This window comes from Bos javanicus, chromosome 2 (genome assembly GCF_032452875.1).
Source record: "Bos javanicus breed banteng chromosome 2, ARS-OSU_banteng_1.0, whole genome shotgun sequence".
In the NCBI taxonomy this organism is placed as follows: Eukaryota; Metazoa; Chordata; class Mammalia; order Artiodactyla; family Bovidae; genus Bos; species Bos javanicus.
The window spans coordinates 116,389,924-116,408,069 of record NC_083869.1 but is presented as its reverse complement, the minus strand read 5'-3'; the positions used below and the strand labels follow the sequence as shown (position 1 = coordinate 116,408,069).

General features: G+C 41.7%; 1 protein-coding gene across 7 annotated transcripts in view; it reads left to right on the top strand.

Moving 5' to 3' along the window:
* The first annotated feature begins 701 nt into the window (after nt 1–701).
* Nucleotides 702–18,146, top strand: part of SPHKAP (SPHK1 interactor, AKAP domain containing) — a 191,745-nt gene continuing 174,300 nt past the window's right edge. For 2 of the 7 annotated variants that reach the window (XM_061387103.1, XM_061387093.1), the window contains exon 1: nt 702–845. Coding sequence is in view for 3 of the 7 variants with exons in the window: in XM_061387070.1 (XP_061243054.1) it covers nt 908–1,389 (482 nt within the window). In the remaining 4 variants the exon portion in view is untranslated. Of the gene's footprint in view, nt 846–887; nt 1,390–18,146 lie in introns of those variants that run through there. The other 5 variants (XR_009730753.1, XR_009730755.1, XM_061387070.1 and 2 more) reach the window with 3 other exon arrangements.

The following is an 18,146-nucleotide window of genomic DNA, read 5'->3' as shown; positions in this document are numbered from 1 at the left end:
GAACAGGAACTCAAGATCATGCCATTCCTTGAGTTTCAAGGTCTCTAGTTTGTCAGCCTTCTTCTGTCCAACTTTTGTCTTCTTATGCTTGTTTTACAATCTCCGGAGCTTTAATCTGTGGCTACCAGGAGGAGGAGGGGCAAGGGCACGGCCTCCATCTTCCCCTTTGTCCTATGTGCTAAGTCGCTCAGTCGTGTCTGACTCTTTGTGAGCCCCCATGGACGGTAGCCCCCAGGCTTCTCTGTCCATGGGATTCTCCAGGCAGGAATACTGGAGTGGGTTGTCATCTCCTTCTCCAAGGAATCTTCCCTACCCAAAGATGGAACCCGCGTGTCTTATGTATCTTGCATTGGTAGGCGGGTTCTTTACCACTAGCGCCACCTGGGAAGCCAGTAAGTCCCATAGCTTTATTATTATTTTTTTTAATTTAATGAAACTAAAGCAGAATCAAGAGTACCTGCATCTTAACAGTCATTTGCAATCATCAATGTCTTCCTTCTTAAGCGTCATTTTTTTGCTCAAGACACTGAAGCAGGCATTTACAGATTTGTGTGTGTGTGTGTGTGTGTGTGACAGCCCTTCCTTCCAGGGTCTGGTTGCTGGCCTCTGACGGATGACCACTGTCATAGTTTCTGAAATCTCTGCGCACACAGGCTTCTAACAGATGAGGTATGAGTGAGTCACAATTAAGCCAAATGAGTTCGGTGCAGAATTCTGAGAATCAAATCTAGCCCAGGTAAAGGCAAAAGCAGCTGGCAGATCAAAGAGCATTGCTCTGAGCGATGAACCATGACTTGGTAGAAGACAAACAGAACTAAAATTCAGGGAGACAGTTCAAAGGAATGGTGAGCGACCAGCGGGGGATGGGGGGCATGGCCAGGAGTTGAGCCTGAATGTGGCAAAGTGGATGAACAACTTCAGGGCTCAGACGGCTTTACCTCAGGGAGAGACGAGGGGACGGGATTGTGAGGCGGGGAGAGAGAAATTCTGTTGGAGTCACCTCAGCTGGGCGCCAGCAGAGGCAGGGAAAGCTCATAAGGCGCCTCTGGCTACCGAGACACGGGCTGCCTTGGAGGAGGGCAGAAGCTGGGTAGACCGCTTGGAGCTTTGGCCAAGCGCACTTGCAAGCTCAGAGGGGACAACTGGGAGGAGACTATTTGACGGCCGCGGGGTTCAACGCTTCCCTGCCAGGGAGGAGCGCGGCTCCGACCGCCCCGCGCCGCGGTGGTCTCAGCCCGCGCGCCTCGGTACCCGCGCGCGTCCGTCTCGGCGCTCTGGGAACCGGGTCCTAGCACCGCAGACTTCCCATCCCTCGCGCGCACTTTCCGTCTTGCCTCTCTCGACGCGCCCCCAGACAATGGATGGCAGCTCCCTGCTCTCCGCACCAAGGTAAGACCCGCTTTCCCCTCTGCCCAAGCTGACGCGCGTCAAACTCGGTTCTCAGCTCCGAGTCGCTCGCGAACTTGCCGTGGGGGCGCGGGGCTCCCCAGGACACCGAGGACTCGGAACTTACAGGAAGTCCGGCTGCGGGGGTGCGAGGAGCTTCGTGGTCCCTGTCAACTAGCCCGCGGGGAGCGCTGCTGGGTGAGCCTCCGCGCCGGAGCCGCACGGGGTGGGGGAGAGCTCGTGTCCGCCTCTAGGGCGGGGGCCCCGGGAAGCCAGGAGCCGGACTTTCTGCGGACCCGGCCCGGAGAGGTTTTGCGCCTTGAGGCGAGAGCGGTTCCAAGGTAGGGATGAAAACAGGAAGGGAATAGGACTGGGGTACAGCACCCCTACATCCCGTCCCTCCGGACCCCCTAGGCGAGTGTCTGCGGTGGCTGGTGGGGAGGTCGAGGTGGGCGCGATTGCCTCTAACTCCCGACCGGCCTAGACTGCGCCCGCCAGAGACCTGTACCAAAAAGGACCTCTGTCCGCCCCAGTCCCACCCGCCTCAGTTGCCCCCACACCTCCTGCCAGGCTCCTTAGCATCTCTGGCCTCGAGCGTTCCCTGACTACCCCAGCCCTGGGATGCGCACGCCAGAAGGTGGGGGGGGAGGCCACCTTAGGCGCTGCCCAGGTGGGGAACAACACGTTTTCCCTGGTGTGCGTTCCGTCCTGTCTCCTCGCTTTGCCGGTGCTCCGCGCTTGGTTCAGACTCAGTCCTTTGCGCATTTAGGAAACAGATTTTAGTATTTCTACCCGCGTAAACCCTAGGGGTGAATTGAGGCCGTGGCGCTGGTGGGGTTCCGCCAGCCGGCAGGTGGGCTTTTGCGCTCTTTGTGCTCCGCGCGGAGCGTCCATCCCCTTGGAGGAGAGGATGCTGCTGCTCGCGGATGCAGGTGTCTCTCTGCCGCCCGCACAGCCCCACCTTTCCGAGGCAGAAGGGGCTTCGTGTGGACTATTTTGTCATCCCTTACTTCCTCATTTTCCCCAAGCAAACATCTAGGCAGCTTGCAGCCGAGTGTCAGGCTCTGGAATAGGTATTTGGAACTCGAATTCTTGGAGAGCACCTAAATCCACCATGCACTGGCTAAAGCAGACACGGAGCTGATACTATGTTGCCGAATAGCCGCGACGCGGGTGGGACTGGAGTCGGGGTGGATGGACACCGCTTTTCAAACGTGTTGAAGGCTGCCATCTAGAGACTTGAAGTGTTAATATTAGTATTCCGTAAGGAAATAGAGCTTTTCCAACTCCACAGGCATTTCCTCGCAAACATCCCTTCCCTGGGGATTAGCAAAGGGCTCTTACAAAGGCTTCTAAGCCTAGCCTGAAGCTGCTCCAATATCTGTGGAGTCAAACACAGTCAAAGTACCACTAAGTCATTCCTTTCTATCCTAATGCACGAAAAGGACAATAAGAACCGCAGGACGACTTTTTAAAGCTTAAAAGTATATATTGTCACTTAGTTTGGGTCAAAATGTGAAGCATTTTAAAATCGAACAAACTGGGTATTCACGTTCTACACCATCTGGTCTACTACCTAAGGTCTTTAGAATGGAAATAGTGAGCTGTGTGATTGCAACATTCCAATAAAATAGAGACATTTTTGATAGGAGATTGCTTGCTCTAAATCCAGTTTTGCTGATCAAAACAGTGGTGCTTGAATCAGAACTATATATCTATTAAACATCTGAGACATTTTCTAAAATATTAGAAATACTTTATACCAATAACTCCTTAAAATTATTTCTTCTGCACGATTGTAAAATGACCTTTTGAAGAGCAAATAAACTGCCATGAAATTACTCTGTATCTTGTAGTAGCCTGTAAAAATGTTAATATAGAATTAACACCAGCTTCAGGTATTAAACCTTTTGAATATTACTGCTTATTCGCCAAGATACAACATATTTCCACAAATCAGTGTGATAATTCAGCTATTTTATGAGCATCCTTATTAATATAAAAATAGTTACGTTTAACCCTTATTTCACTTACTACAAGAAATACAATTTCTTTCTGCAATATTTAATTGGAAGTCATAGTGATATGCAAAAAATAAACTAGAATTTAAAAACAGTGTGTAGAAATTATATTCATTGTACCATTTCTCCACAAAACTTTGAAATTTAAATAATTGATGATTGGATACTCTACAAACTTTTCAAGAAAATGGAAATAAAGAGGAAAAATCAAATTGTTATAAATCAAGATTTGTGTTGTCTAAATCTGATATGTTTTCAGTATTTAATAAAATTAAGTTAGTGATTATAAATCATTGATTCTCTTAGGAATTATAAAAGCAATTTGATGCTCCAACAATTGGACGGATAAAACAAAAAGATTTTTTAATATATCAAGTTAATTAAAGAATATATGTTTTGTGTGGGCCTTTAGATTTTAAAATGTTTAATGAATCAAAGATATAATTGATGAAATTTTTATCAAACAATATTCTGTAGAGATTGATCTTATTTGATTCATACACTGTAGAAATTTTGAAAGATGGTTTTTTTGAAAGGAATTGTTTATGTTTTTTTGAGTTATTACACTATATTACCTTACCTCTGTGAAAGCTCCAGCTAGTTTTTACTTTGAATATTTTAATCTTTAAATGTGCAATAAGTTATGTGGATTATATTACAGTTTTCTTAAAACCACTGTTTATTAAAGCTGGAAGGTGTCTCAAAGAAGGAAACTAAGCTATGGAAACATGAAATGTTTCCATGTTAGTTATATAGTAGACCCAGAACCTAAGTGTTTTCTGATTAGTAATCCAGTTCAAGGAAAAAACAAACACACAAAATCTAAAAAACAAACAAAAAAAAATTTTTGTTTTTTTTTTTTTAGCTCTAAAAGTTTAGGTAGAGATTCTTTCATCATATCTTTTACAAAAGGCTTATTTGATTTGCCAAGGCCACATAACTAGAATTTATGAAAACAGAATAGAATCCCAGAGTGACAAAATGCATTGTATTGCTGTAGCATGTTATACTACAATGCAGTAGTCACCTCTCACAGAAGGAAAGTTGATCTGACTTATATTGATTGGTAATACTTTGGCCACCTGATGAGAAGAACTAACTCATTTGAAAAGACCCTGATGCTGGGAAAGATTGAAGATGGGATTGGGGGTAGGAGGAGAAGGGGATGACAGAGAATGAGATGGTTGGATGGCATCACCGACTCAATGGACGTGAGTCTGAGTAAACTCCAGGAGTTGGTGATGGACAGGGAGGCCTGGCATGCTGCGGTCCATGGGGTTGCAAAGAGTCAGACACAACTGAGTGACTGAACAGAGCTGAACTGATTGTGTGGATGGTAGGGTTGAAAGTGGAAGTCACTCAGTCTGACTCTTTGCTACCCCATGGATTGTATAGCCTGCCAGTATCCTCTGTCCATGGAATTCTCCAGGCAAGAGTACTGGAGTGGGTAGCTGGTCCCTTCTCCAGGGTATCTTCCTAGCCCAGGGGAAGGGGATCTTCTCAACCCAGGAATTGAACCCAGGTCTCCCGCATTGCAGGTGAATTCTTTACTATCTGAGCCACCAGGGAAGCCCAAGAATACTGGAGTGCGTAGCCCATTCCTTCTCCATGGGATCTTCCAGACCCAGGGATAGAACCAGGGTCTCCTGCATTGCAGGCAGATTCTTTACCAGCTGTGCTACCAGGGAAGTGTGTGAATGGTCAAGTTGGTATTTTATTGTGTTATCTCATATATTCCCCTGGAGGAGGAAATGGCAAGCCACTCCAGTATTCTTGCCTGGGGAATTCTATGGACAGAGGAGCCTGGTGGGTTACAGTCTGTGGGATCACAGAGTTGGACACAACTGAGTGACTGAGAACTCCCATATATTAAATTATTTGATCATCACATCCATGTGAGTTAATTATAACAAATATAATTGCCTCCATGAATTTGTTGAAAAAAAATTGAAGTAAAAAGAAATTAAATGAAGAAAATAATTAGATTTAAATATTTATACAATAGTATATAAGAAAGCTGGATCATCTACAAGTTCTTCTGACTTGAAGTTCAGTTTCCTTTTTTGTATTGATTGAAAATTCACACATTATTTTAAATGGGGGTAGAGGAGAAGAGATCCCGGTGCACAGTTTGGACAAACTCTGATGTCATTAGAACACGTGGGGGCAGCCTAAAAGCCAAATCGTTGTTTAAAGCCAACAAATGCTGAAAATACCATTTTTGCAAACAGAAATAATTTGTCACCTTGACCATGTCTAAGCTTGAACTTCAAATTTAAGGAAGAAGCCTTCTTTTATTTTCTAAATTATTTGCATTTATGCTAATTTTGTTCTTTTTGTTCTGTTTGGCTTACTGGATTCTATTTCAGTAATAATTTATTTTTATTGGAGTATAGGTGATTTACAATACTGTGTTAGCTTCAGGTATACAGCAAAGTGATTCAGGTATACATGCATGTATGTCCATTCTTTTTCAGATACTTTTCCCATTTAGGTTATTACAGAATATTGAGTTGAGTTCCTGTGCTGTATAGTAAGTCCTTGTTGATTATCTATTTATGTATACTAGCATGTGTATAGGAAGAAGGAAATGGCAACCCACTCCTGTATTCTTGCCTAGAGAATCCCGTGGACAGAGGAGCCTGGTGGGCCGCTATCCATAGGGTCTCACGGAGTCGGACACGACTGAAGTGACTTAGCATGCATGCACGCATTGGAGAAGGAAATGGCAGCCCACTCCAATATTCTTGCCTGGAGAATCCCAGGGACAGAGCATAGTGGACTGCCTTCTATGGGATCTCACAGAGATGGACAGGACTGAAGGGACTTAGCAGCAGCAGCATGTGTATGTTAATCCCAGACTCCTAGTGTATCCCTCCCCCAACCCATGGTACTCTGAATGACAAAAACATTAAAGAAAGATGTTTGAAAAAATAGATATTTTAATTTAAATTTCCCATCAGTTTAGTTTGCCCAAGCCTAAGTTTAGCCTAGCAATATTTCACCAAAGCCCATCAGAATCAAAATTTTGTCTCCAAGAATGTTAGTACTAGAGGGGGAAAAAAAGCTGTTTTTTAAATGGAACCCCACTCAGTACTCTTGCCTGGAAAATCCCATGGATGGAGGAGCCTGGTAGGCTGCAGTCCATGGGGTCGTGAAGAGTCAGACACGACTGAGCAACTTCACTTTCACTTTTCACTTTCATGCATTGGAGAAGGAAATGGCAACCCACTCCAGTGTTCTTGCCTAGAGAATCCCAGGGACGGAGGAGCCTGGTGGGCTGCTGTCTATGGGGTCACAGAGCCGGACACAACTGAAGCGACTTAGCAGCAGCAGCAGCAGCAACAACCCAATGCTGTAAATGAAAGTCTTCCATTCAAATTCAAAACAAACAGAGAAATTTAAGAGTACCTTTACATTTCTGTTTTTTATTTATCAGAAACTCTTTAAAAAAGAATCCATCACTCTTAATAAATTGGGAATCAGGGACAAATACCAGATTCTGTCTTAATCAAAATTTGATATTATTCTCTAGACTGAAATGCATGTTCTTTATAAGATCAGGGCTGATGTGGCCATATCCCCTAATTTACAATTCTCAGGGAAGCACTGCTCAGGAGGTGCTGCTTCTTACGGAGAAAAAAAACTGTAAATTAGTAAGTCTTGGTGCTCAGGACTCAGATTCTATGTGGCCGAAGGGTAATAAACATCTGGAGAAGAGATGGGAACTCTAAAGGCAGTTTCCCACAGAAACATTATTTTTAAAAGTCTTGAAACCCACCATTTATCCTGCATTTCACACCCCGACCCTTTTAGGGGCCCCTGATCTCCATCCTTTTGGTTCCTTTTGAAAAATATGTATCTGCTGCCAAATAATCAATTTGTAAATGAACTATTAGAGAATGTCTCATTCACAAAGGGTCCATTTGTCTAATATTTATTTGAATGGAGTTTTACTCTAATTAAAGCTTACAACTAAAAAGAATTGTAGGAAGAGGGAAAAAATGGTGTGTTTGACATTAGGAGACTATTGGGACATGTAGTACTTGGTTCTGTTCTGAAATTAATGGCTGTAATTGCGCAATTAATTGTTTGACTTGTTGATTCTCTACCTCCTCCTGTTTATAGTAATGCATACTCTACATATACTGATCTGAATCCCTCTCACTTCTAACCTTCTACAATGCCATGACCTTTATTGTACAGGACCTTTATTGGTGGCTTCCCTGGTGGCTCAGATGGTAAGTCTGCCTACAATGTGGGAGACACGGGTTCAATCCCTGGGTCGGGAAGATCCCCTGGAGAAGGAAATGGCAATGGAGGCTACAGTCCATGGGGTCAAAACGAGATGGACACGACTGAGTGACTTCACTTTCTTTCTTTCTTTTAGTGTATCATGTCTCAACTTGACATGATATGAATAAGATCATCCTCTTGAAATACAGAGGCAAAATCAAGGCATTGAAAAAAGAACCAAAGCAACACTAATCCATTCAAAAAAAGTCCAGCTCAGAGAATCAATGTTTGTTTTTAAATCCCTCCAAAAGGCTCACAGAAGGCAGAATAAAAGCTTACTTTTTTGTAAAGACTGTAGATCCTGGTTCTACCACTTCCTACTTTTGTTGTCTCAGTTGTTGAATAGCCCACATAAGTCAGACATGAAATCTACTTTGTCTGACATTAGCATAGCTATTCCAGCCTTCTTTTGGCTTACCATTTTCCATCTTTTTGCTTATAATCTATCTCTTCATATTTAAAATTGTTTCTTACAGACAGGGTATTGTCTCTTACTTTTATATTTTATCTGACAATCTTTTCATTGATATGCTTAAATTTAGATCATTCACATTATGATTCTAGATAGGGCTGTATTAAAAGCCACCAACTAAAGCAACAAAAGCAAAACTAAACGAGATAACATCGGATTAAATAGCTTCTGCACAGCAAAGGAAACCATCGACAAATGAAAAGGCAAGCATGGAGTGAACGAAAATATTTATGAATCATAATCTGATAAAAGATAATATCCAAAGTATATAAAAACTGATACAATTCAATAGCAAACAACAGCAACAAATCTAAACAATCTGGTTTTAAAACGGACAGAAAAACTGAATAAACATATTTTTCAAAGAAGATGTGCAAATGGAAAACAGGTACTTGAAAAAGTGCTCAACACACTTATTGTCATGGAAATACAAATCAAAGTCATAAATGAGCTTTCACCTCACATCTGTTAGAATGTTAGCTGTGCTCAATCGTGTCTGACTCTTTGCGACCCCGTGGACTGTAGCAGGCCAGACTCCTCTGTCCTTGAAATTCTCTAGGAAAGAACACTGGAGTGAGTAGCCATTTCCTTCTCCAGGGGATCTTGCCAACCCAAGGATCAATCCCAGGTCTCCTGCATTGCATGCAGATTCTTTACCATCTGAGCCACCAGGGAAGGCTCCTCTGTTAGAATGGCTATCATTAAAAAGGCAAGAGATAACAAATGGTAGTGAAGGTGTGGAGAAAAGGGAACCCTCTACACTGTTGGTAGAAAAGTAAATTGGTGCAGCCACCATGAAAAACTGTATGGAGATTCCTCCAAAAATTAAAAGTAGAATGACCATTTGAGCCAGCCATCTCGTTTTAGGTGACGATAAAAAGAGAGACTACGTGGTGGGGTGGTGGGTGGAGAGAGACAAAAAGAAAGCAGGATCTTGAAGAGATACCTGCACTCTAGTGTTCATCGCAGCATTACACACAATAGACAATGTATGTAAAGAGCCTAAGTGTTCATCAACAGTGAATGAGTAAATGAATATTTATATGCATGAAGTGTAAAAGTGTTTGTCACTCAGTCATGTCTGACTCTTTGTGACCGCTTGGGCTGTGGCAGATACATGGATATTATTTAGCCGTGAGAGAGATGGAAAGCCCCTTTTTTGGATTTGGAATGAAAACTGACTTTTACCAGTCCTGTGACCACTGCTGAGTTTTCCAAATTTGCTGACATACTGAGTGCAGCACTTTAACAGTATATACCTTCGAATTGTAATATACTACGTCACAACCAGTGTAAGGGTCTTATAATTATATGTCCAAATTGTCTTCTCTGATCCTGTGTGCCACTGTCCTATATTTTATTTTTATTTCTGTTATAGACACTATTTAATGCTACTATGTTTGCTTTAAAAAGTTGGATATTTTAGAAAATTAAAAATAAGAAGAAATAGATTTTATTTTACCCTCATTTATTCAGTTTCTGACACTTCATCTGTATAGAGGCAAGCTTCTCTGTCTTGTATATTCTTTCTGTCTATAGAACTCCCTTTCACATCGCTATCATGCAGGTCTGCTGGCAGTGAATTCTCTCAGTTTTTGTTTATCTAAAGTGTCTATTTTTCCTTTACTTTTCGAATCATACATTTTATGAGTATAGAGTCCTGGGTTGAAAAAAATTTCTTTTTATTGTTTTAAAGATGTCATTCCTTTGTATTTGGGCTTCTATGGTTTCTGCCAAGAAACTGTTTTCATTCTTATTTTTATTCATTTCTATGTCACGTGTGTTTTTTCCCCTGCCTGTCTTCCACATTTTCTTTTTGTCTCTTGTTTGGAGCAGTTTTAATGTGATATGCCAAGGACTGAGTATATATGTTTGTGTGTGTGTGTGTGTGTGTGTGTATTGTATTTATCCTGCTTGGTATTCTCTGAGATTCTTGCTGTAGTTTGGTGTCTGATTATTAATTCTGAAAATATTAAGTTAAAATTGTAATAGGCTGGTTTGGTATGTTGCTTTATCCCTTGGAAGAGCATTTTTACCTTGCCTTTTCACGTGGCTTATAATATTTTTACTGAAACCCAGATACCTTGGTAGGATAACATTTCCCCAAGTGGAAACTGGAAGTCAGTGCTACTATTTAATGCATGTGTAAAATATACACTTAGGCTTAGAGAGGTTAAATGACTCGCCCAAGGTCAGTCAACTAGTGAGTGACAGATGCCAAACTTCACCCTTGGTTTTTACACTCCAAATCTTATGTTGTCTGACTATATCACTGTTACTCTCTACTTCCTAATGCATGTACATTCCCACTCTGGAGGCCTCCAGGACACTTACTGATGCCACATGGCTTCATTTATTTCAGACATTTTTGACCTCCTATCCCCAAGAAAGTTACTGAAGCATGCATAATGATGAGTGAGAAATGGTTCTTGCCCTTCATAAAAGTCACCAAGTAGTTTTAAAATGTCATTATTTTTTCTGAATGCCTTTTGATTCCATCTTTTTCAACATATGGGCTCTGAATCAAAAGCAGCTGCATGGACAGGTGGACGCTCAAAGAAATTTTGAGTCAGCCATAAGAAAGCAATGGAAACCTAGAGCATGATGGAGTAAAAAATTAAGACATTAATTTAAAAGTTTGTATCTGTACCCAGCGGAGTCTAAAAATTCAGACATTAACACCTCTATCTGAAAACCATGCTGCATTCCTGCTTGAGATAGAAAAAGTGGCATATCCAAACAAATGGCTTGAGAGAACTTCTCTCGGGAAAAAATAGCATACAGACCAGTGTACTTTTTATTCCTTTCATTTTAAATACATATTATTGATATCTTGAAATAATTAACAGAAATTCTTAGAGTATCCATGGCTTTTGAAATAAAAGTTAGTCTTTAGAAATGTAAACATATGGGAATTCCGTGGCAGTCCTGCAGTTAAGAGTTCCTGATCAGGGAACTAAGATCCCTTGCAGTATGGCCAACAATTTTTAAAAATGTCAAGATATTATTTTCATTTTCTATGTTAATTCAGCAAATTGCTACAAAATCAGTAGATTCTCACACAAATATATTATTTTATACTTCTGTATGTTGGAAATCTGACGTGGGCCACACTGGGATAAAATCAAAGTGTTAGCAGGGTTGCATTCTTTTCTGGAATGTTTCAGTTCAGTTCAGTCACTCAGTCGTGTCTGACTCTTTGTGACCTCATGGACTGCAGCACGCCAGGCTTCCCTGTCCATCACCAACTCCCAGAGCTTACTCAAACTCATGTCCATTGAGTCTGAGTGATGCCATCCAACCGTCTCATCCTCTGTCTTCCTTGTCTCCTCCTGCCTTCAATCTTTCACAGCATCAGAGTCTTTTCCAATGAGTCAGTTCTTCGCATCAGGTGCCCAGAATATTGGAGTTTCAGCTTCAGTATCTGGAAGGTTTGCTGCTGCTGCTGCTGCTGCTGCTGCTGCGTCGCTCCAGTCGTGTCCGACTCTGTGCGACCCCATAGACGGCAGCCCACCAGCCTTCCCGTCCCTGGGATTCTCCAGGCAAGAACACTGGAGTGGGTTGCCATTTCCTTCTCCAGTGCATGAAAGTGAAAAGTGAAAGTGAAGTCGCTCAGTCATGTCTGACTCTAGCGACCCCATGGACTGCAGCCTACCAGGCTCCTCCATCCATGGGATTTTCTAGGCAAAAGTACTGGAGTGGGTTGCCATTGCCTTCTCCGTCTGGAAGGTTTAGGAGGAATCTATTTCCTTGTGTTTTCCAACTTCTGGAAACTGCTGGAAGTCCTTGCCTCATGACTGCCTTCCTCTGTCTTCAAAGTCAGCAATGGTGGATTGAGTTCTTACGTCTCATTCTTCTAACTTCTGACCTCCTTTTCAGCCTCTCTTTTCCACTTTTGAAACCTTGTGATTACATTGGATCCACCCAGACAATCCAGGATAATGTCCGTATATCAAGGTCATGGATTAATAACCTTAATGCCATCTAGAATCTTGATTCTGTTTTGCCATGTAACAATATTCCTAGGTAGTGGGGATTTGAACATGACCATCTTTTTAGGCCCAGTGTTCTGTCTATCATGAGCATTAATTTAACTAAAAAAAAATGTATCCTGCTGGCTTTCAAATTGCACTTGAGAGGCTACTAGGAGTAATTTCTCTCTCCCTCTTTCCCTTTCTCCTCATCCTCCTTCTTTATTAAATAAAGGGGAAGAGTGATAGGACTGTTTGTTCCTCCACTGCAATATGCAATCCATTCAGTGTGGCCAAAGTGAAACAACCACCCAATTCCAGAATCTTATTCAATAACGTAAGGCCAGATTGGGGTGTACTTGAAGACCTAATAGAATTCACTCGTTGGCACATCTCTTTATTGCAATGGTCATTAGTGAGAGTCAGGAAATATTTCCGATTGTGTTCCTAAGCATAAAGCCAGGTTGTCCTTGCTTGTCTCCTTTGTACAAGATACGATCTCATGATTTGCTTGAGCCAATGCAAGGTGGGGCTTCCCTCGTAGCTCAGTTGGTAAAGAATCTGCCTGCAATGCAGGAGACCCCAGTTTGATTCCTGGGTCGGGAAGATCCGCTGGAGAGGGGCTAGGCTACCCACTCCAGTATACTTCGGCTTCCCTTGTGGCTCAGATGGTAAAGAATCTGCCTGCAATGCAGGAAACCTGAGTTCAATCCTTGGGTTGGGAAGATCCCCTGGAGAAGGGAAAGGCTACCCACTCCAGTATTCTGGCCTGGAGAATTCCATGGACTGTATAGTTCATGGGGTTGCAAAGAGTTGGACACGACTGAGCAACTTTCACTTCATTTCACTTCAATGCAAGGTGTGCAGAAGAGACATGTGTCTCATCCAGGTGGACGTGTTAAAGGGCCCATATATGATTTTGTTTCACTTCTGCTTTCTGCCATGCTACATAACAGTTCACATAGTGGCTGCTCCATCAGCCTGAGTTTCAGAAGGAGCACAGTGTAGAACACAGCCCCCATTAAATCATACTGGCCACGTAGGATAAGCAAGAATTAGATCTTTGTCATTTTAACCCCCTGAGATTTTGGAGTTGTTTAATAATGCAGCATCACCCAACCCACTATGTCTGACCCTGCCACCTTTGGGGTTGGAATGGTAGGTGGTCCGGTGGGTGGGTGGTTCGCTTGTGAAGGTTTTCAAAGGATCTCACAGGTTCTTGTCTTGTTCTGAACTTCAAAAGATCCTCATCACTACCTAACAGCATACTCTTGGTGTAGTGATACAAGGATAGGGTTGGAGAAAGGGAGGAATGGAATTCACCTTAACTAATTCATGAAGCAGTCAGGAACCAGGTCCTTTGGGCCAGCCCCACGTAATGACAATAAATACAGTGTGGCCTGTAGGTCTCCCATCCTAAGGACATGGCGTGTGAACTAGGAGTCTCACTCATCCTGATGTCAGTTCACACCCTTCCCATTTCACAATCTCACACAGCTGCTGCTTTTTAGGACATAGTAGTGCATCATATTGGAGAAGGCAATGGCACCCCACTCCAGTACTCTTGCCTGGAAAATCCCATGGGCGGAGGAGCCTGGTAGGCTGCAGTCCATGGGGTCGCTAAGAGTAGAAAACCTCTGACTGACTTCACCTTCACTTTTCACTTTCATGCATTGGAGAAGGAAATGGCAACCCACTCCAGTGTTCTTGCCTGGAGAATCCCAGGGACAAGGATTCTGGTGGGCTGCCATCTATGGGGTCGCACAGAGTCGGACACGACTGAAGCGACTTAGCAGCAGCAGCAGTGCATCATATGGGATTCTCAGGTGGCTCAGTGGTAAAGAATCTGCCTGTCAATGTAGCAGATGTGGGTTCAATTCCTGGGTTGGGAAGATCCCCTGGAGAAGGAAATGCAACCCACTCCAGTATTCTTGTCTGAAAAGTCCCATGGACAGAGGAGCCTGGCAGGCTAGTGTCCATGGGGTCACAAAGAGTGGGACATGATTTAGTGACTGAACAACAACTGCATCGTGTACACATTTAACTCATGCAAATTCAATACTACATGTTCATTTTCCTTTTTCATTCTCTCATTTCTCTGTCTCTCTTTCTTTTTTAAAAATATGGTAGTTCAGTTCAGTTCAGTTCTGTCGCTCAGTCGTGTCTGACTCTTTGCAACCCCATGGACTACAGCACGCCAGGCTTCCCTGTGCATCACCAACTCCCAGAGCTTGCTCAAACTCACGTCCATCGAGTCAGTGATGCCATTCAACCATCTTATCCTCTGTTGTCCCCTTTTCCTCCTGCCTTCAATCTTGCCCATCATCAGGGTCTTTTCCAATGAGTCAGTTCTTCGCATCAGGTAGCCAAAGTATTGGAGTTTCAGCTTCAGCATCAGTCCTTCCAATGAATATTCAGGGTTGATTTCCATTAGGATTGACTGATTTAATCTCCTTGCAGTCCAAGGGACTCTCAAGAGTCTTTGCTGGAGAAGGGAATGGCAAACCATTTCAGTATTCTTGGCTTGCGAACCCCATGAACAATATGAAAAGGCAAAAAAAAAAAAAAAAAATATGGTAAGCTTATGTTAGCTTGTATTTCTGTCACATTGCACATTTCTATATAGCATACACACACTAAAAAAAAACCACTTTATTAGGCTTTTTTTTTTTTTTTGCAAAATCCAACATGCCATGATTTATAAGCTTCTTAAAGGATTTTCAAAGGTTATTTTTACTCCACACAATTTTCAAGATAGTCTATGACATTAGACCTGAAATCCCACATTAGCTGCTTCTCTGCTTCCCAGTGGTTGTCAAAACACTTTGATTTTGGTAACCTGTCACCGCAAGAAGAGGATGACTGGAAAGTTAATCAGGCAGCACTCTCTCCTGGCTCCTTCACAGTCCTGGGATGGAACAAGACCTAGTTCCTGCCCTCATTGCATTTCATCTTGGTGGCAGTTGAACTTTGTGAGGAAGGAGACATGCTGGGAAGTTGACACACAGCACCCAGTGACTAGATCCTCTTCATTTCCTGAGGGACCTCTCAGGCTAGCCAAACTGATCAGTTCTCTTCCTGATTCTGAGTGCATTGACCTGAGGGAGAGGTGACCCCTAACTTCTTCAAACAAGTTTTCCCTAATGAGAAACTTAGCTAAAATATAGACCTTTTGAAATTCTGTGCTGAGAAAGTGGAGCCCTCTGAGAATGGGATGTTGTAGCTATAAAGATGTTGATAACTGCCATTTTGCTCAACTCTTTTCCTTTACAGATTAAAAAACAGAATTCAGGAAAAGTTAAATGAATTAATCAAATTATACAAATGTTGATATTTATAGATGTGTGTGTGCCTGCTTAGTCACATCCGACTCTCTGAGACCCCATGGATTCTAGCCCACCAGGCTTCTCTGTCCCTGGGATTTCCCAGGCAAGAATACTGGAGTGGGTTGCCATTTCCTTCTCCAGGGAATCTTCCTGACCCAGGGATCAAACCCGAGTATCCTGAATCTTCTGCATTGGCAGGCGAATTCTTGACCACTGAGCCACTTGGGAGAGTCAAGGAGCCAAGAATGAATCCCTAACTAAGCTCCTGATTCCCATGCTTATCACTGCACTTGATTTATTTAAAATAATAATAATAATCAACTCCAAAACGTAGTTGGAAGCTCTTGGCATTTTCCATTACTACAGAACTTGTCAATCACCTGTGTCTAAATACCTTTCTTATTTTTCCTTAAAAAACAATGTTTTTATGATTGCTTATGTCTCCATTTCACTTCAGCTGCCAGTAATGCCAGAAACAAATCAAAAGTTTAATTATAACAGCAATCTAGGAGTTTATAACTTAAATATCTATGCCGTTTTTCACCATGATACTAACCACTTGTCATAATGTCTATTTTCCTTAGCCCTAAGTTTTAAACTATGTCTGATCATTTTATTGTACATACATTTTCTGTGTGTGCCCATGCGTGCTCAGCTGTGTCCAGCTCTTTGTGACCCCATGGACTGTAGTCCGCCCAGGCTCCTCTGTCCATGGGATTTCCCAGGCAAGAATGCTGGAGTGGGTTGCCATTTCCTACTCCAGGGGATCTTCCCAACTCAGGAATTGAACCCACGTCTGCTGCATTGACAGGTGGATTCTTTACTACTGTACCACCTGGGAAGCCCGTGTTTTCTGTTAGTTGTCATATATTTTTAGTGGAACAAGATGGAATACACATCATTAAACCAATCATGCAGTCAATTGATTTCTTTATAAGCAATGCAAAAGAATAATGTTCCTGCATATTAGAGGAATTAAATTGATCTGTGGCAAGTTGGAACTCATATGAATCAATGGCCTATACATAATTAAACCTACCTTAAAGACAGACTTACGTATGTGAAATGTTATAAGCAATTCCTACAAAATGATTATTAGATGATTAACATTAAAGCAAAACCAACTGTTTTAGAATAAATAAAAAATAAAATGTGAAAGCTTTGTGAAACATAATTCTCAATTATTTATTAAACATGATGTTATGATTGTTTAGTCACTAAGTCGTGTCTGACTCTTGCAGCCCCATGGACTGTAGCCCACCAGGCTCCTCTGTCCATGGGATTCTCCAGGCAATAATACTGGAGTGGGTTGCCATTTCCTTCTCCAGGGGATCTTCCCAACCCAGGGATTGAACCTGGGTCTCCTGCATTGCAGGAAGATTGTTTACCAACTGAGCTGTGAGGGAAGCCCAAATATGATGTTACACATCTATTTTAAATGTATGTGCATAAGTAATGAATTTCAATTTGTATCAAGGATATTAATAGCTAAAAGTGCTATTTTTGGTTTGTACGTTTTATATTTTAGAGTACTTTGCTCAGGGATTAAAATGCATTAAATAAAATAATAAGAATTTTAAAATACTTTTGCTTTGAAAGATACAAGGAGAATTGATAATTTCCTCACATACTTCAGTATTAACATAAGTTAAACAACATACTTAGTTGCTTCTCTTGTAAAAATTTATAATTTTTAACATAAAAAGAACATAATAAGACTTCAATAAATGACTTTTGATGCCTTATGCCTATAAATAGATTGATCTGTTCAATTACAATTTGAGAAACTGACTCTTCTACTTAATTTATGAAGACAAATAATTTATCTGGTTAATTCAAAACAAAAATCATATAAAAATCAAAGACTGATTGGAAACATTTTTTTCTAAGTGAAATATTGGCTCCATCTAATGTGCTCATTGCTGACTCATACACTCAGTATAACCTGATGATTTTTACCTCTTATTTAACTTTTTTTCTGAATGAATCAACGATGCTTCAAAATAGCAATTAAAAATGCATGCCCTTTACTTGTGTAATTATCAATGGTCAGTGATCTGACCTGACATTCTGTTCAACTGTTAGTCTTCCTCCCTTGCAAGAATGGATAAAATATGATGACTTCATCAGAATCAGGTCATTTGGATAATGAGCTGCACTTTCATCACTTGAATTCACTGTAAAAGAAGTGTCCAGAGAAGAGATTCGTGATCCAGAGAACTTGTCATCTAAAGAAGCTTTTACCCTAACCCTAGTCACCCTCAGGCCTTTTAGACTGTAGTCAGTCTTTATGAAGGAGAGCAATATGCACACACTGCTAATGACGATGATATTTTCCTCAGTATTTTTACTGATTTTCATATTTTTCCATAATTACAGATAACAACATTTATAAAGAATGAATCCGAAAAGGTGAGATGTCTTACGAGTTTTAAGCTTGTAGATTATATGGAACTGGTGTGGATGTTTGGCAATGGAGGGGAAAAAAGTAAGAGGGAGGGTTTACTTTTTACTTGATAGGAAAGAATGAACTCTAATGACTTCAAAGCCATCTTCATCGTGTGAGGACAATTGGAACCTGTAAAAGGTCACATAAATTTCCTACAGTGAAGATTCAGTTCAGTTCAGTCGCTCAGTTGTGTCCGACTCTTTGCGACCCCATAAATTGCAGCAC